We start from the raw sequence: 20,239 nt of genomic DNA on the forward strand, positions 1-20,239 counted from the left end.
ACCGCTCTGCCCTCATCTATCCAGCTGGATATTCCTTCGTAGAAGGTGATCAGGTTAGTCAAGCAGGATTTCCCCTTGGTGAATCCATGCTGGCTACTCCTGAGCACCTTCTTCTGCTCCATGTGTCTGGAATGGAAAGAAACAATGGAGGGGACCTGTCATGCCAATGGGATCCTGGCTGCATCAGGGGGATCTTGCCAGTAGGTAGAGGGAGGGGATCCTGCCCCTCTGCTCAGCTCTGGGGAGGCCAAACCTGAAGCACTGCGGGCAGTTCTGGGCTCCCCAGGACAAGAGGAAAGACTAAGGGAGTTGGGCCTGTTTAGCTTGGAGAAGAGAAGGTTGAGAGGGGATCTGATCAATATGTATAAATAGCTGAAGGATGAATGTAGGGAGGAAGGGGCCAAACTCTTCTCAGTGATTACCAGTGACAGGACAAGGGGTGATGGGTACAAGTTGAAAAACAGGMAATTTCATAGCCCAAGCTGAAAGTCACTGGAGTCCCATTTTTACTAAAAGAAAGACTCAGATCTCCTAAAGATGACTTTGGATAGTTTACGATCTCAGATATCATTGTAGCTGCAGGATGTCCCTTCAGGATCACTGATGTGTGTCAACTTGGGAAGCTCTAGCTGCTTTTCCAGCTCTGCTCCCCAAAAGGCCACCTTTCCCCTTGCCCAAGCCTAGGGGAAGTAACTAATTCAGCCTATCGACCTCCTGAGCTGAGGCTTTGTTTGGTAGATGAGCAGTCAAGCTGTTGTCCTCTTAGAACAGTTAATGAGCTAGTTTTCTGAAGGAACAACTGCACCACCAAAATCCCAATTTGTCCTTCATCCTTCCACAAGGACCTTCCGCTCCCCAAAGGGAATAAATTTCTTTAGCTTTTACATCATTTGTTCTCAAACAATTATGGAAAGAAGGGAAAAAAAAAAAAAAAAGAAATAAAGCACTCTGATGATTAAGCTGCTGAAGGCCATCTTTCACCTGACAAAAAAGCTTTTTTGTCAATGCCAGCCTTCAAAGAGGTCAAGAATAAATAAAGAAGTAAGTAGTTGTGAGTCTTCCTTATATTAATATCCAGAACTAAGAAATTGATCCTGCTTGAGCAGGAAAGTTGAACTAGATGGTCTCCAGAGGTCCCTTCCAACCTCAGTCCATCTATGATAGAGATGGAGGGTTCACAAATATAGGGCTCTGCCACTTTTATCCTCTCACCCATCTATATAACACATACAGAAATACTCCTCAAAAAAGGAGCAAGAATATTCATAAAGATCACACTCCCAGAGCAAAGGATGGTTTTTGAAATAACTTTTCTGGGATCCTCTCTCTAAACTGGCCTTTGCAATCGAGCTCAACGTTTTCTTGCAAGGAATAGCTTTTCGACAGGCAAAGTATCATTAGATTTCTCTTTCCCTCAGCATTAGCTTCATGAAAGAAATGGAGGAGGAGAAAGGTTTTACTCCTGTGTTGCTAAATCCTTGTGACCATTTTGCAACACTGATAAAACCTGCCTGGTGACCATCACAACAAGGAAGTAATTTGAGGATGTCCAGAAAGATTCCTGAGAAAAGAGACCCAGGAATGCGGCTTAAGTCATCCAAAAAGAAAGTTTCTTTGCTCTAACAAACTAGTGCACTGACCTACCTCAGTACAACATCAGCTTGGACTCCATATATCTTCTGCTCCACTGCCTTCTGGAAGGACATCAGAGTGTTCTCTGGTGCCAACTATACAGGGAAAAGCAAAACAAAGAGTAATAAATGATTAATAGCAAGTGGAAAGGTTTAAAAGGTTTACAAAGCAATTGCAACTTGGATGATGCTGGGAGGAAGGATTAGAGAGCCAAAACAATCTTGTTTTGAAGAATACATGCTGGACAGTTACACTGGGGTACCAAGCATCCTCCAGACAGATTTGTAGCTGACTGAAACCTGAAGACAATCAATGGATCTGAATCCACTGATGATATTTCACAGCAAGATAAAGTTCAGCGCAAATCTGTGATGCTGGATGCCCAACTAGCCGAAACCTGTTACATTAATACTTATTATATTAGAGAGATGCCCACCAACATGGTTCCCAAACAGTGGCTTGATAAGGACCCACAGARAGAGCCATTATAGAGAGACAAGAGTCCATGAACCAGGATATCATCCATAAAACGAAAAACGGAGGGAAAAAAAAAAAGTAGATCTCTGGTTCTGTAGCACACATTTTATTTCCACATCTACTCATTCACTCAAGTGATCTATTGCTAAATGTGAAGATCAATTGCTTTCTCTTAATTACAAATGTTCCACCTAGTCCTATAGTGATAAATGACAATCATAAAAAAGTAAAAAATCCTCAGGCCTCGAAAATTTATTAATCCTTATCTGTAAAAGCCGTAGAGAGAAGTCTTGGTTTAAATTTCTTCCTGTTGACTGCAGCAGATAGTAAGAGGGTTAGGGCCTGTTTAAGAATAGCTACAGCATAATGAAATACTCTTCCCCCCCCCCCCAGCTCTTCTCTGAAAGAAAACAATATAGTAAACCTTCCAAAATTCACAAAACAAAAAGTAGATCATAAACAGGCAATTACCTGGAAAAAAACTGAGACATTGCTATTAAACAAGATTGCTCCATAATAAAGCAAATTTCATTTTTTATTCAAAATTTTCTTTCTTTAGAGCATCTTTTATGCAGTTAATCTCTGCCACCATGAGGATTTAGAAGCATCTATCGAAGCACACTGAATATACCCAAGTTATGATTTTCAAAAATTACTAAAAGGTTTTGAAAGGTTGGAGAAATAAATAATTTTAAGGCTAAAGATCACAAAYGCATGGTGTAAGTAATGTGCTCAGTACATACAAAAACCTGATCATGAGTTTAAAGCATCTTTAAGAAATCTATATTTTCTTAATAGGCRGCCAACTTAGGTGCTCAGGACAGAGAGTTTTGGTGTAAAAGCAGCTAGACCAAATACCCTGCTCTGAGTCATCTCCAACACAACCTTTACATAGCTCAGATACCACTGTCACATTCCTCTGGTCCAAGGTGCCCATCAATATTTGTCCATTTTTCTGTTTATTTAACACAGGCAACACTGCAGCACATTATCTTCCCAGCGAAGCCTCCCAATCAAAGACAGCCTTGTCTAAGAGGGCAACACCTCCACTACACCCCCTCACACATGGCAATGATGGGTCACGTAAGGTGAGGCTTAAAGAGCTTTCCTGGTAACTGTACGATGCTCAGAGCTGTCAGCAGGGAGCAGCAAGTGCCTAAAGATCCCAGGCTGGAGGCTTCAGCTTCTCGAGTTGCTTTCAGGATCTCACGTTTCTCCCCAAGTAGCTCAGGTTTCTCAGGTTGAACATTGCAAGGTGATCCAGTCTGTACAGAGCAGGGYGCAGTATTTGCTTTCAGAGGCTTCAGCAATTGCACAGAAATAGAGCAGGTAGCATTCAAACCTGAGGCAACTGAGACAGAGCGACCAAAGGACAAGGCACAACTGCCAGTCTGAGCTAGRAATGCTTAATAGGAGGATACACACAAGCTCCAGGTTGAGGCACTGCCTCACACCAAGTAGCAAATGAATCTGGACCCCTAAGCAGCCTCATCAGGGATGCAACCATACCAGGAATAGAAGAACAAAGTGTGTTAAACTAAGTCTTCTCAGTCAAGGAAGACTTGGAAAAAGAAGCCTGTACTACCTACACCAAGTGATCTATGTAAAAACCCTTTAACAAGGGTAGGAAAAGGATGGGCAGCGCTGCTATTACACACACACATATGACTAGGAGCTCATTTTGCATGAAATAGAGCTAACGAATGCAAACATTGCTACTCCCCCTCTGTAGAGGTGGGCCACGATGACCAGTCTTGTCCTCATCCAATCTGGCCCCCAGGCTCTAGCATGGCAGGGTCCTAATCTAGTGAGGATACACAGGGCTCATGGATAACAAGATTAAAACACTTCTTGTCTCCTTCTCTCTCAGTGTATTTTGTTTTCTGCAGAGCCAGGATCAACCCTTGGTCGGATGCCAGCTCTCTTGAGATGCAGCCAATTTGATGACCCCAGAGGAAGATTTAACCTAAAAAGCAGGGCAGTCACAGCCCGCACTGCCAAAGGTGCTCAAAGGAAACGGAATCAAACAGATCCTAGGGGGCAAATCAATAGGCAAGAGCCTGTGGAAAGGCAAGTTTAGACAGAGCCAAGATCATCTGCAAAAGTCACTGATGAAAGTCACATAGAACAGTCTCTCTGGGATGGACCTTTAGTTCATCAAGCTGCCAAAATTGATAATCTGAAGATAGTGATGATAGTTGCCCATCTTGGAGGCAGTACTACAATATGAACTCTAGTAAGCCTAAAAAAGAAAAAAATCAATCCAGTTCTAAATTCATTTTGGCCATCCTGTCCTCAACACTGAGAGGGATGCTACTCAGCCTGACCTCACAGAGAGACAATCTTAGCCCCAGAAGTATTGCTGTCTCATCTCCAAGTCCTTCTAAGGTTTCAGACCAAGCTTAGCATCTCAGGAAGGAGGGAACTTAGCTGGGACTTGCTGGAGCTGCATGCACCTGTTTCCACACTCCTTTCCCAGGAACTCAACTCCAACACAATTTGTGTTAGACTTGCCAAGGTGCAGATGAAAAAGTGTTTTGACATTGCTCTAACAACAGACTCACTTAGGGTCAGCCCAACCATTAAAACACAGAGTTTGGTAGTYAAAACATCACCCTCACCTTAGCACTACACTAGATGCTAGGGACATCCTTTTCAACAGGCTCACAGGCAGATCAACATCTAAACTGCTCGGAAACAGCAAACAGCACTGATGTCAACAGAATCACTCCCTGTAATGCTGTGCCTGCAAGGGCAAGTGCTGGTTAGTCTCCACAGCACCACGTTGCTGTTATTTGGCAGCCCAATTCCCACACATGCCATATCCTTCCACAAAGGACATTACAAGCCCTCCAGGCAAAGACCTCATCTTCTTGTGATCATGTCACGGTAAGTTCCTTGCCTGGCCAGGGCCAGTCACCCTTATATAAATAATTACATCTCCAAATCAGTCCACCATCAATGCAAAGGGCCGTTTTCCGCTGTCTCGAAAGCTCTCGGTTGTTCCCAGCCCAGAGGGAAGCGAGTGAGCTAGCACGCAAGGCTCATCATCTCCAGGCCGATGACACAACCTAGGAAAGCATCAGCCAGAAGCCAGGAAAGCAAATTTAACCCTGTCCCTTGAAATCAGACACTGCCTATTCCCGGAGGATCCCTTGGCATCACTAGGGAGCCAGGGCTTGTCTTCRCAGTGACTTCATATGCCCTGCAATGCAAAAGGGAGCACCAGAATAACAGATATTTTTGTCGTCTCAGGCTGCCTGTCTCCCTTCCAATCTCCAGGGAAGAGGCAGCTGAAAAATAAAAATCCAGTTTTTGGATTTTTGAGATGGATCCAAGCAAGACAGTCATTGCTACAGCGGTTGCTTACTGAGTTTAGTGCTGATTTCTTGTTTTTTATTTTTTTTTTCTCGTGGATTGGATTTCCCATTTGTGATGGGTTTCATCCTTAATTCAACACCAGCAGACAAATTTTGTTTGAGGCCCAGACCCAGGTTTGCAACCATCCAGAGTAACCGGACACAACCAATTTCTTAAGAAATCAGTGGTGAAGCAAAGGAAGCTCTGGGATATAAACCAGTGATTTCACTCCAAAATCCTCCTCATATAAACCATGAAAACATGCACTGAAAACCACAGACAGTCCATTTGTGAGGTTTCTAGAAGTTGTTCCTTCTTTCTGTGTATGGCTTGACAGAGTCATCCATTGCAAGAATCTGCCTGTTATTCACTACTTCCCACTAGATCAAGAAGGCAGAAAATAATGTTTTGGAAATTACCCATTTAATGCATTCAAACTATTTCTGTGCTTGGAAGTCAACTGCAAATGCTTTAAACCAGATCACTGAGGTCAAGATCTTTGGACCTTCTTAACAAACATTGCCAGAGTGTGATATGTAAAATGGTAGAGCTTTGCTACTGTCACCACACTGTATTTTTCCCCTAATTAGCCAGCTTGACAAGAGTTTTTTTTAAAAAAAAGAAAATAGCACTGCATTATTTSCATGTGTAGGGAGGATAATGAAGAAGTTTGCATAGACAAAAAGTCACAGATCACCTCTGGCATTATGCACCAAGCTACGCTGAAGGACTTGATCTTTGTCTTATTGACAAGCTTTTGTTTTATTGACAAGCTTTAAGGATATTTTTCCGGTCCTTTTGGAATCATTAGCATCACTGTAAAACTAAATTTGTAATTTATTCTGCTGACCAAGAAAACCACCATCAAGTCATCAAATTGAAGATTTTGAAGGCATTTAGTTACAGCTAGGTAAGYGCTTGTGGAGGACGGGAGAGGCAGYAGACCCTTGGAGCAGCAGGACATCTAGGACACCCACATGAGGGCAAACAACCTTGCCACACGCTGCATTGCCACAAGCCATTATCATCACACAAAGGACAAGCACATGGCTCTGCATCAGAATCAGAGCAACACAATCTATTTTCCTTTTTTTTAGCTCTYCTTTTAACCCGTATCTGCAAGCCCCCAGGAATTCCAGGTGTTTTGGAAAGCCTCCATACTCAACATTTCTGGAAACAGTTCATCTAGACTGAAAGGAGGTGAGAAAGTATAGAACAAAGACAAAAAGTATTCTCTTGAACAACAGAACAGAATCTTAAGCCAAAAAAACAAAACAAAACAAAAAAACACTGGAGATTTAAGACTAGATGCAGGAGACATTCCATATTTGTGTTACATGCATAAAACCCAAAGCTTGATTTAACAAGAGACTACCTAACCCTATATAGATTTATACAGATGAATACCAGTCCTTGCACAGGTCTGATGGAAGACACTATTTGAAAATGTTGCTATCAGTTGGACCAACAGACAGGTTAACCAGCWATATACGTAACAGCTGGAGGTGGACAAAATGTACAGCAGAATAAATGCTTGATGTCAGCAGCACAAATGAGACAAATTGAAGAGGCTCAGAGCCCTTAAAAAAACAAAGCATTCCCATTCTAATCAGATGGCAGTGAATTTTTGGTACACAAGATAAAATGAAATAAAGGTCCTTAAAACCACCTAGAAACCAAAGTACAAATCAAAAATGAGCTCTTCARTCATTAGATGACAACTCTCCAATAGGCCATAATGATAAACAAGAATTTCACTTCTTTCATCAATAGCTGGTGTCATGAAATGTGGTTCTGCCCCACTCAAGTCAGACATGTTTGCCATCAATTGTCTATTTTTGCCTTTGAAGGCTGCGTAAAATTCATGATCCAACAATCTCAAGAAGGTTCCTCCCAGCATAAGAGGGCGACGCAGCCGGCCACGTGGACAAGAAGCTCAGAGACCTGGTGACATCCGAGAGCCGAGCACTCCAGAGCCCTTCCAACAACAAGCCAACAGCTGCTTCATCATGAGTGTTCTCAGTGCTGTTAGGACATGTCTAAAACCAKCTGTCTAGGTGGCTTGCCAAAAGCGTTTATTTTGATGCTATTTGTAGCTGCAAGCTCTGAAAATAGAGCTATTCTTACCTCCAACACCTTAGGTTTGTTCTAAAAGAAATTGGGGCTAAACAGCATTTTACTTGGTCCCAGTAAAAAGAAGCAAGTATCTAGGCTTTATGCAATTGTCCTAAGAAAGCAACTCTCGGTGTTGTTAACATTTTGGGTAATTTACTGAACAGAATTTAAGTCAAAGGTCGTGATTGGCCTAGTTTTTCTCATGGGGAAAGTACATCAAGGATCAACAACTTAAAAGGAATTGGATGCAACAAAGGTAACAGCTTCTTCAGGTTCCAAACCCAAAGACAGCCTGCAACAAGACTCAAACACTTCATGAGAAAAGGTGTCTGGAGGAGACTTTTAAGATACAGATGGCAAAAGAAGTTGGTGTCCTACTGGATGAAGTTCTCATTTCCATTTTGGATTTGGTCCTGTCTCCCATTTCACACCCTTGTGTCCATTTATTCTCGGCAAAAAGGACACACCAGAACAGGGGCAAAAAAAAAAAAAAAAAAAAACACAAATCAGCTCTGCTGTCATGGAAAACAAATTGCGACTAGATTGCTGCAAGAAGAAAAAAAAAGGACTGCTTTGAAGATCAAAGACACCAGGTCCTAAAAGAGTATGTCAAATTTAACCTGTTAACACGCAAGGGTTAACATGCAACCCCATCTCATGTTTCAGGGTATCAGACAATTCCTCCACCTGTCAGGGTAGAACCCCTTCAAAACTCATGAGTATCACATGGTTTTAAGTGCTAGTCCCTTAAGCTAGCCCCTGATACTTTTTTGATGGGACACCAGAAGAGCAGAAATGGATGTGGAGGCTGGATGGCTAAYTTAAAAGGAACCTTCGGGAAGAAACTCTAATTGATGAGTTACACACCTGCTCAGAAAAAGGACATATTTATCACCATGAAAAGCGATAATTTAGGCACAGTGAAAAGTTTAGGCAAAAGGAACTTAAGGGCAGTCATTCAGGAAGGCGTTCCTCACAGAGAGTGAAGACACACAAGGGAATAGGGTGACGCCAGAAGGTCTTTGAAGGTTCTAGCTATAGACAAATCTTCAGCCTGTGTGYAAACAGCAGCTCTCCTGCACTCCAGCAAGTCCATGCTTCCTCTAGTTGTCCTTATCAGGACATTTTCCAGTTTTCTCTTGGAATGCTATTTAAAATGCAAGGGAATTTTCCTCCACCACTGTTTCAATGCAAAATATACAAGTCATATGACATCCGTTTCTCACTTATCCCCTCCACAGTATAAGGAGGGCAGTGAGCTGCATTCATACAGGTTTTGTGAATGCTGCACTTTCCACTATTACAGGGGAAAAAAAAAAAAAAAAAAAAAAGAGGAGTGTGTGGTGCATGGAGGAAAGCAGGTTTTGGGCAGCACAAGGAATGACATTTGCCACTGTCCATGAAGTGGGCTGCATGCACTGATGCATGAATCCTGTATCCTTCAGGAGGCATGCCCATCCAGGGCATCTGCAGCTGCTCCCTTGCCATCAGCCCTCCAAAATTCTTTTTTTTTTTTTTTCAGGGCTGCAATTTAGCCACTCCATTCTCCTTTGCTGGTTTTTGTCAAAACAGCACTCAACCACACTTGTGTTGTTCTAGAATAAGGGCACTTGATWACAAATTCAACATTACAGAAACAGTCTCATCTGTCTGGCCAGGCACCAGCTCTTGGACTCAAACAGTCTGAGCAGYTGTTTGCACAGCTTCCAAATCCCATTTGTCTTCCTTGGGGAGATTTGAAGCAACCATTGCCACTGCAGTGCTTTTATCACCTCCCCTTGCACTAAATCTAGTATCACCTCGGGTCCCAGGGTGCCAGGCTCTGTGGATTTTCAACCTTGACATTCCCTATGCGAGGGCATCTAGGTCCTACAGCCCAATCTTTACTTGGGCTTTGTTCTCCTCTCCAGCTCTGCTTGTCMATTTCTCCAAACTAAAGCTACATAGGTTTGGGTTCAACAGTAGAAGTCCAGTAAGTCTTCTTGTGAAAAATAGATCCTATTAGGAGAAACGCCTTAGGACAAGGCATTACAGTCACTATTTTCCAAGTAGATACTGGTAATAGAGTTTGAGAATTTACAGTGAAGGTTAGATATAGCTCTGCAAACTCAAGATGACATTTGAGATGGTRACAGGCTGGGCAAGAAGGAAAGTACAGAAGAAGGTTTAACCACCTCTCTCTGGTTCTTTTGATTATTGCAATTAGTTTCTTATCCATCTCAGTTTCACTGCTCAAGGTCACCTGAGACACAGCTCCACACATATCATGAAGTATCTTCTACCATTGCCCTCTGCACTCTACCATATAAAAGGGGTTTATTTTCAACAGGTTTTTTTCCATATGTAAGTGTCTKCTGGCTCCAGGAAAGAATGTGAAGCAAAGCAACACACCAGGCCTCTGCTGGGAGTCTTGCTCAAGATAAGGCACTTCATGGTTTATCGAGTCTAGCTTGATCCGGACAGAAGGATTCGGTTTGTTGGTTTGTTTCTTTAGAAAGCTGCAGGGGGGCACACAGGTCTAAGAATCTTACAGGAAGGCAGTGTCCTACCAAGTTTTAGTGATTTCCTGCATGGCAGGAAGGACACGGAGTCCATGTTCTCACATGGCTGCTTCTGGGATTCAAGTTGATACAAACTCAGCAGGACAGGAAAAAGCATTTGTCATGCCCAGAACTTTACTCCACCACCCACAGAGGCAATATAGTTAAAAGAGTGGCTCAAATTAAGCTGGAGTTTCAAGGAATTTCTTAAAGAAAAAGCCACAGAAAAAGAGAGAGGAAATTAAAATAAAATACTCAGCATCATGGCCAGCATCCACTTTACCTAGCAAACTGCTAATACTCACTCTTGGACTTAGAGAGAAGTTCAAGCAGACTCCAGTTTGCCAAATAGGTTTTGGCATTCTGCCTATATTTTTTTTCTTCTTTGAATGCCAGCAAGAGAGCTGCCTTTGAAGCCACCTGCAAGACCAGTGGTTATGTGCTATAATGTACAAGTTCTTCATCATTCTTCAGTCAATGTATAGGTAGGGATAAATACACAATAGATCCAGGTGCAGAGCACCCAACCTAGAGCAGACCTTGGTCAATACATCCTAGAACCACATCAAAGCATTACACGAGCCTAGTGCTGTACCCAAGCCAACAAGATTCGTTCTTTAGTCTCTACTTTCCCTCGTGGCACTAAAGTAAATGAGCTATTAGGGTTCGCATGCTGGAGATGGATAATATTCTCTAGACAATATGGATGGATAATATTCTCTAGACAGCAGCACGGAGATCATCAGTTCCAAAACCAACATCTGGTAGAAGAATCAGATAACACAGTACTAATAAAACAGTCCTACTCACCATGGGTGCTCCACGGTGACCTATAATAGCCGGTTTTGGTCCCAGAGCCTTCTTCTCCATTATGCAAGGGGACGAAATGGTGAGAGGGACGAGGTAAAGTGCAACTACAACTGCGAGGTATGCAGTGAACATCAGCATCTGAGCAGCTGAGGCAAAAGAAATAGAAAGAGCTGGTGAAAATGCTAGTCCAGACTTCTCCATACCACAGCAGCAATGACAAGACACCAACCAGCTCCATAGACTGCTCCACAGCCAGTGCCTCCAGCAGAAAAGCACAGCTCTGTGTTTTGGCAACAACATCTTCCATTTTYACAAAGCCTCTTTAAAATATTGAAGTCCTGAGGGAAGTTTTCACTTCATTTTTTATCACTTGATTTTTTAAACACTTGAGGAAACAAAAAGCATCCCACCTAAAGTCCCAGAAACATAACCTAAAGCACTGTTGATTTTCAGTCCTTTGGGTGGGACAGCACCAAATTTTGGCCTACTTGACAGTGAGAATACAGCTCAAAGCAAACATATAAGGAATTCAAAAGAAGCCCATAATAGTCTGCTCTAGGCATACCTGCAGATCCTCCCTCAAATGGCAGCCTAATTACACACAGAGACATATATTTAAAAAGAGCCAGGTACAGCTTTACTGGCATGTTTATAAATTAAATCATAGCAACTCTTTCTTTTAACGGGCTCCCTGGATATTAAGTCTTTCCATCGACAGTCTTCTTCAGACACTGCTTCCCTGTGCTTAACACCCACTTCTTCAAAGTCTTTCACGAGTGCTGCTAAATACTCCCAAGGCTTGTATTCTACTGCTGGTTAAATACCAATTAATTTTTTTTTCTCTCTAAGAGCTAGCATAACAGTCTAAGAACATCCTGAAGAAAAACACTTTTGAGTGCACGGAATGAGTAAACTCTTACCTAAGAAAAACAGAAGGAAATCCAAGCCAGGACTGGGAGAGCCCATGGTGAAAAGGTAGAGCCACAGCAATGCACAGAACAACTTATTTCAGTGGACAGGACCAGAAACCAGATCCAGATCCAGGTCCACAACACAAAACCGGGTGACTGCATGTCCTTCACCTGACAGATCTCTTTAGGCCTTAGACCATATCTTAACACACATTTAAGGAGAACCTAACCATTAGGTATTCTAGATGAGCTGAGACATCTAGCTGGTACTGTAACACACACACACACACACACAAAAAAAAAAGCCCACAAAGGCCTTCAAAAGGCAGAAAACTCAGAAACCAAGGAGCTCCTGGGAAGCAAAAAGTTCTTGTAAGATACAGAAACCACTGTTCATTAGCAGGGGATGGTGTAATTACATTTTCTAAAGCAGAATGATAAAAAATCTAGATGTTTTTATTCACTTCATCATTGAAAACAGACCTTTCACCTCTGGGTCTGACGTGCTCCCAACATCAAAGCAGCATGTGGGATCTTCATGTATCCCCAGGCCAGGTGCATCATCTCTGGCTTCAGCAAAGTTTTTCCAGGGAAATAGTCACGTCCCTGAACTAGCACACATGGAGACCACCCAGCCCTAGGAAAGGAGCCTCAGGGCTGTCAACCCTCCAGTGGTATCTCTACAAGGCGAGCCAATATCATGGATGGAGGACATGAGTGGCACATAGCGCAAGAAAGATGATAGCGATGAGGTGGTACTCACTGGCTTTCTCCATTCTTGCAAACTGCCCAGCTATCAACCACGACAGGGCCGTGACCGCTGCAAGAGCTCCTATGTGCAGGAAAGGAGCTGTGGCCTGAAGAACATGGGAACAAGAAAGAGCAACTCATGAACACCCAACACCCTCCAAAATCATTTACTTTGCAGGCTCCATAAACCATCAGTCCTCTCCTATATTGGCTTATGCATCTATTTTTGACCATCTCTTTTTTCTAATCTTGACACTAGCACTCAGACCACTATGAGACCACTATGACCAAAGCCCAAACCTCCTTTTTGAGAGGAAAGTTCACCCAACAGACAGATTCTTGAAACAAGCCTCCTGAGACGCCAGGCAATTTCCAGCAAGACCCATGTTGCCAACAGACTTTTAAATTTCCTGTGGTCCAATTTCTTACCAGCTGAACATGCTGGCATATCACCAGGTAGCACAAGATAAAGTTTGAGATGGGCCCTATGAGTCACATTCCTGTTCTCCAATTGCCTTCCTAAATCTTTCAGAACTAGAGGAGAATCAACCAGTTCCGAGAAACATTAGTCACTTGCAGGAATGCTATTTTTTTCCCCCCTATGTAGCCGGATCCTCCCAAAGTCAGCAGTAATCACCAGTACAAACTCAGACCTTTCACAGATAAAATTTTTTGTGATGTGAAGAGAAAAAAGAGAGCAGTTGGATCAAGAAATAAACAGCTTTTAGTACTTTTCTAAGGCTAACACACAGTTTTTCAATGTGCCAGAATTGTTTCTTAAAACAGGACTAGAGCACACATGTCTTTTTTTTTTTTTTTTAAATACACATACATATTTATATGCAGTGTAAAAATAAACTCAGGGGAGCATTTGCAATGGCCTAGAAAAAGCATGATGTTTCAAGCTTGGACATGACATCCAAAGCATTGCTAGCCAAGACCATGGTTATTTCAGCCAGGAATTGCTCTCTCCTTCCAGCAGCTCTGAGTCACTCCCAGGCTCTTGTATTTCCCACCTCCAGCTCTACAGCTATGTCCTGTTTTGAGCTTAAAAAAAAATAGCCCAGGAAGCAGACTGGTATCATGACCTTGAGAAACTTATGGGAGCGTTGCCATGGGCTTTCTCATGGCCAAGATTTGATTTTCAGTGTTGGAAGTGATGGAACCGAGCAAGAAGACACCGAGTCCACAATAAGGAGCTATGCTGATCCATCACCCCTTTCCCATCYGACAAGAGCATCCCTGTACACAACTTACTTGAAGTGAAATAAATACCATCTCCCATTCGTCGTCCCAAAGCTGTGCTATCGATGACATGGTCACCACGGTAGTTATCAAAGTCGTCATCAGGCCAATCTGTGGCAGATATGAGATGTGTTTACTGTCACAGGCTTTGTTAGTATAGCAGTTTTMCCAATGAGGAAAGAGAGAGAAAGCATTTGGATGTGATATGCACCACATTTGGTATCACAATAAGTCTTCAGACCCATTAGGAAAGAGACAGGGCTCATGTGCTCTCCGAGCGCAGTCCTCCCCTTTCCTGTCACTGAAGATAAAACAAAACACAAGGCTAGATGGTCCCAGAAGAGCACATTTTATGAGTGATCTCTTGTGCTCTTCACATAGTGGCCAAAGGTGAGTAAATATCAGGTGATTTCTCAGGACAAGGCTTAATCCATCAGCTACCAGTCTCCCAGCCCATTGATCCTTCCATGTGGAGGCACCCAGAAATCTAAGTGGAACGATCAAGAAAGAGAATGCCACCCCCATTTTGAAGGTAAAAGGTTCAAACAGTCATAAGCTGCTATAGATACAACCCAAACTCAAAAAATCTGGCAGGTTAAATCTAGCCTCTCTCTGTCAAAGAAGAGTTGACCATGTTCTGCCTCTGTCTGGTCTCTCAGCTTCTACCATGCTAGAAGTCTGCCAGATTCAAAGGGTGCTGTTGCTCTGTGTCTTGATCTTATGCACTGTCTAGATCGGTAATGCTAATGGGAGACTTAGGGGGGGACAAAAAAAAAGGCCAAGTGATATATCATAAAGAAATGTTCATCTAGAAYGTGCAGGACATTTCTAGATTCATTTCAGATTTTCTTAACAGCTTAGATTCTTCTTGCCATAGAAATAAGAAAATGAGGGGAAAAATCACATTTCCAGCATTTACAAAAATCCATATTTTTGCAATAGCAGGTAGTTTAGTCTCAGTTTCTCATCTGTGAAAGTGGGCAAGGGAGATGGCCTGGCAGATTACACTCACAAGGGCTAGGATTGAGTTTGCCCCAGTCTGAAAAGCATCCATAAGCCAAGAGGAGCTTGCAAAGGAGTCCATCTCCAGGCACGGTCTGCATTTTCTTGTCTRTCTAGAAGTCCCAACCTCCATCCTCCTGGATCCGCATGCACATGGATGATTGCTCTTTGCCAGTCAGCCTCGCAATAGTCATTCTGCTCCTGCCTGTCCTGCGGTCAGACCTCTGRGCTGCCTGCCAGAGCGTAACACCAGCATCCAACGTGGATCAAATGAACTTCGCATCYGTTTTGTACCCAAAGCTCAACTCCCAATTCAGCGGCAACGGAAGACCTTGTCAACGGGATTACTTTAACACACACCTAATTCCCACTGACGTGCCAGTCCTGATGGAGCACAGAGGTGTCAAAAYACAAATGCATCTCCTACTTCATTATTTCCATGTGGCATCAGCTCTCATTTATTACTTTCTACTCTCCACCATGAATGTCCAACTTTGCTCTGATCCTCATTTCTTTTTTGCAGGATCAGAGAAGAAAGTTGAAAGGAATTACATTGCTCTCACACACAAGCCTTTCCTACACATTTTAATCTATTTTTGCAGGTAATTCAGCATGGCTACAGAGACATGAATATTAACCTTTTCCAGTCTCTTATCTCATCCTCTCTAGAAAGCTGAAGCAGGTGTAGGCTAAGGGAGAGACCAAGCAGGACGTCTAAGTTGTGATGAAAGGGGGCCTTTTTTGGAAGGAAAGGAAGGACGAGTGTCTGCAGGCAAGAACTAACCAATCTTCAACAAATTCCTCTTCTTGACTTACTCATCCAAACCCACCAGCCACCTGGAGCACATCTGAAAAAAAATCTCCCCATCTCCCCAGCAAAGAAACATATGTTAGACCCAAGAATCAACAACTTGTTTTTCAGCAGCAGTCTGACAGTCCCCACCTCCTCTCTGCATCACATCCCCTTATCCTGAGGAGGGAACATTGCCAGAAAGAGGGGACTCGGAGGAAGGAATGAGAGAACGGTGCTCTCCCTGGCCCTGGGGGAAGATGCATCTGTTGAGGCTCTGATCCTGCAAGACCTTGTCACACGCAGAACAAGTGATTTCAGGAGGTACTGTACATCAACAGATTCAGGGCTGGTACCTTAATTACCTATTAGCAGATTGTCTGTTATAACTGAACCCTGCCAAGCCTTTCTTTTTTTTTTTTTTGGCACTGTATCTCCCCAAACAAAGCTTCCTAGATACCATTCCTCTCCCTTTCTGTGCTCCAAAAAAACAAATCTCTATCTTCTGCAGCTTACTGAAATTCTAAATTGCTCAAAATATACTTATGCAAATCAGGACCTCCTTGAGTTTCAACAAATCCAAATCCCGACTCACAGACTGAAAACCTGCATCTTCCCCGTGTTTTTCTTCAAAGTTACTCCAACCACATCCTGAAGGGCCTCACAACTTCTCAGCTCCTCCACCAGAACTGGGTTCAATGCAGAAAGGGACACAAGAGAGGGACATTACAGGGCATCACATGGAGCTGAGGCAGAAGTCAGAGTGCTCTATTGACATGGTGCTTCTCAGTTTTCAAAACTTTATTCTCCCTGCAAGGACAGCAAAGTGTGTCACCAATCACGGATGAAAGCCCTGGTCCCAAGGCTTCCACTGCCACTACTGTACATTTGGCTCCATCCTCTGAGGCAAGAACACAAGCACTACAGCTACCTTAAGGTTATGTGCTTCCCAAAAACACTATAATAACAAGTACCCTGTGGACCACCCATTCTTTACACTCTTCTGTTTTATTRAGATTTCGCTCACTTCCAAGCAGAGAAGAGCCCTTTACCTTGTGAAGCCAGTGTAGGTTCATTTGCTGTCCCACAGCTATGTGACATAATGCCAGTATCTGGAAAGAAGAAGAGTTGGAAGTCAGACAATGGCACGTCACAACCAAGAAGCGTTTGCACGTGCAGCAGAGTGACACCAAACCAAAAGACAATCACAGGCTAGGACAGAAAGCAAGGCTGGGTTGGGTTGGGTTTGTCCTGCAGACAACACCCTCTCCAAATCAGGAGACATGATGGAAGAAGCCTTAACCACCAAGAAGCAGAGAGTTTGGTCCATCAGTGCCAGGGACAGCAGGATGCATTGCCTGCATAGGTCCAGGTGTGGTCTTGCTGCCTACAGACACCACCTGGTGTCTTACATGCTGGGATGCAATGTAAGCCTGAACTTGTTTCCCTTGGTATGATCCAGTCCCAACTTGGACATATCTGTGAACTGCAAGAGCTGTGTTTCTCCACACATCAGCTGGCCCACCAGTATCAGGGTCTCTGTCCTTATTCTTCATCATCTGAGCTCAAAAGACTCTGCTTTTCACTTTCCTTTCACTTTAGGCAACTTAAGGCTTTGAGAGAGAGATCAGAAGGGAGAAATTGCCTCTCAAAGAAAATTTGCCCATATCTTCCCTGGACTGAGGGGTTCATCACCTTTATAAAAACATACAAAACAAAGCAATCTTTTACAGATGGCATTTTTATTTTACTCACCAACAACACTGTAATGTATGTAAAGCCAGCAGCAGTTGTTACAAGTATTGGAATGGACCAGTCACTCCAATATCCCATTCGGTTATATAAAAACCTGAAAAATAAGTATGAAATAGAAAYTGAGAAAGAATTCAACACCATAGCATTTCCACTAGGATTAAAAGAAACCTTCAGAAAATTTGCCTTTCAGGTTCCACCATACTGATCAGAGATAGGCAGCAAAAAGCACAGTTCATTTTGAAACAAAATCCAGTGTTTGCGCTTTGATCCCTCATGGGAAATTAACTCTGCAAAGAGGAATCAGACAATTATGTTGAGCACAGCAACAATGTTACTTAGGGAAAAAATAGAGTGGACTAGGCTTTTTTTCCCCCCCTTCAGGAAAAAAAAATATATACATATATAAAATATATTAAAAAAATACATATATTTTTTTTCAGAAAAATGAAAGAAAAAAAAGCATTCCTGCATGTATTGTAATCAGCTTAAGCAATAGCTCCAAAGCTGTCCCTTATGCTAACAGCCTAATAAATATAGAGATAGCATCAAGGACAGAAAGAAAAGGAGTGTTGTGCATAACTAGGCTATTTACTCAAGGACCAAGCTCTTTGCAGAGGGATGAAGCAACAGTGGTAACTGGATCTCCTCTACATATCAAATACATTGACGCTCATTTCAATGAGTTGAAGAGAAGATCCAGCCTTGCAAGAATGGAGATAACCAGCAAYGGGCTTCAGGACTTCCAAAACCAGGGCTGGCTGGAGAAGGATGTGCATCATTTCAGTCTTCCTTTCTCCACCAGTGAAGGGTTTGTCTGCCCAGTGGACTGTGGGTTTTCTTTTCAGGGAGTTGCCTTGTCCTTCTGGTTGCTCTCAAGCCCAGATGGATCACTCAGCGACTCCATGATCCCTCTACCCAAAGTTGACAAGGGGCAGCCATCATGTCCTGATGAGGACATGATGAGAGGGGCTGGATGAAGAGGATGAGAGCAGGGGCTGAAGTGAGGTTACAGCAGTACCAAGATAGAGGTGACATCCTAACAGCGATATCTCTAAAGCACTGAACCAGCTCTTGGGTTCTTCTAGATTACCATCACCTGCCAGTGGATTTCCTACAGTTCCCTGATGCACATGCAGAACAAGTTAAGGTGAGCAGCACAAAAATATAGAAGCCACATGCCTTACCTGTAGCCTAGCAGTCATGGCACTACTCTAAAAACAGAGAAAATGACGTTCACTCCCTGCCTTAGCATTTAGGTTTGCCATGCTTATTCCTCCACAAAGTCTCTGGCCTAAATGATTCCATCCTCCTGCTGAAACCATGAGACCAGCAGAAATGAAAATGAGATCTAAGTCTACAGAGGGCATAGTCTGAAGTGTCTGGTCCAGTTACCCRGGGTCTCTTGTTGAAGGATGGAGGTACAGACCGTGGGAGGGCTGTACACAAAGTGGACAGCAATCACATGGAGTAAGCAGCAAGGTTTCCAAATGCTCTTCGCCAAAGACCCCTGTGGCTGAGAGGTTGAGAGCAGGTTCATAGAGGTCTCCAAGGAATAGTTTGGCCATGGCTAGACCAGCTCTGGAGTGATGGATGGACAAGGCAACCTCCAGGTTCTTCCAGGACCATTAAAGTTTCCACTGATTTGTATTTCAGAAACGCAGGTTCACTCATGGGTTGGACTGACCACATGCTGTGAGTGTCCTCCTTACTTCACCTTCCAGAGGGTGTTAATGCCTGCAACCTGTCTCTCCCCACTGCGTCCATGAAGCCACAGAGCAAGGATAGCTTTATGAACAGCTACATCAGACGAGGCAGACCACTATCTGTTGTGACAGCACTGTAAGAGATACTGTCCCTTGTGCCTGGCAGTAGGTCTCAAATGTCAAATTTGCATTTAAATAGCCATATGCTTCCCAGTGAAGCTCTCCTGGAGTTGTACTAGTAAGTCATTAAAGCACATTACACACGTTACAGTAATAAACAAAATAGGCTCAGCCAAGCATCTTCCACCTTTGCATTCAGATGGGGGAAGAAACAAATAAATAAATAAACCAGGCATCCAGAAGTGCAGAAAGAAAGAAATATGGTCCCAAGGAACAGCACCCTCCCCAAAACCAAGACCAGAGCCACCTCCAATCCAGCCTCCCATACTGCAGGTTCATATAGCAAATGGATTTCTGGGTGTCCCGAGTCTTGAAAACATCTCAGAATCCAGTATTTCTCCTGATAGCAAAACAGTAGCACATGCACTCTTCCCTTCATGCCAGCCCCAGACATGCCTGCCAAAAGTCTCACTTCTGTCAGTCTCCCRGAGGATTTCCCTTTCCCCATAGCCAGGCCAAGAAGGTGAAATAGCAGAGATGGAGCAGGACACAGATGTTCACTGAAGCAAAAAGCTGACACTGATACCACAGGGACYACTGGGAGAAACGGCTGCATTCCTAGTGATGCTGCCCAGACRTGGCCCTCGGCCTCTTCATGCACAAGGGTCTCTTAAAAGGGAAAGAGACAACCTGCATGCTGAATCACAAGCAGTTGTAGCTAAGCTTGAGAATTGGAGGAAGATGCCCTTGARAGAGCAGCAGCATAAACCAGGAGGTGTGAAAAACATTTTTAAAAATTCATAGTATGGAGAGTTTTTGCAAGCTGTCCTTGATCCATCACCATCATGTCATCACAGCAGGCAGGATGCTTGCAGACTAGGGCACTCATCTCCTTTCACCTCAATGCTGTCTATGGCCACCTGTGTGCTCCACGTTCAACCCTGCTGCCACTGAAACAAGCAGGGATCTTCCCAAGAGCATACATAGGTGTCCTGGAATAAATCTGTCCCACCAGTTTCTCCTGGCTCT

At 43.4% G+C, this 20,239-nt stretch overlaps 1 protein-coding gene across 3 annotated transcripts in view; it reads right to left on the reverse strand.

The window, feature by feature from the left end:
• GDPD5 (glycerophosphodiester phosphodiesterase domain containing 5) overlaps positions 1-20,239 on the reverse strand; it is a 154,150-nt gene that overhangs the window by 20,080 nt on the left and 113,831 nt on the right. For all 3 annotated transcript variants that reach the window (XM_026040957.1, XM_026040955.1, XM_026040956.1), the window contains 6 exons: positions 17,388-17,481; positions 16,685-16,744; positions 13,853-13,951; positions 12,609-12,702; positions 10,935-11,080; positions 1,645-1,727 (listed from right to left, as the gene is read on the reverse strand). In XM_026040957.1, the coding sequence (XP_025896742.1) occupies positions 1,645-1,727; positions 10,935-11,080; positions 12,609-12,702; positions 13,853-13,951; positions 16,685-16,744; positions 17,388-17,481 (576 nt within the window). The remainder of the gene's footprint in view (positions 1-1,644; positions 1,728-10,934; positions 11,081-12,608; positions 12,703-13,852; positions 13,952-16,684; positions 16,745-17,387; positions 17,482-20,239) is intronic.

The sequence above is a fragment of the Nothoprocta perdicaria genome, unplaced genomic scaffold, assembly GCF_003342845.1.
Source record: "Nothoprocta perdicaria isolate Ctin4 unplaced genomic scaffold, notPer1 scaffold_271, whole genome shotgun sequence".
In the NCBI taxonomy this organism is placed as follows: domain Eukaryota; kingdom Metazoa; phylum Chordata; class Aves; order Tinamiformes; family Tinamidae; genus Nothoprocta; species Nothoprocta perdicaria.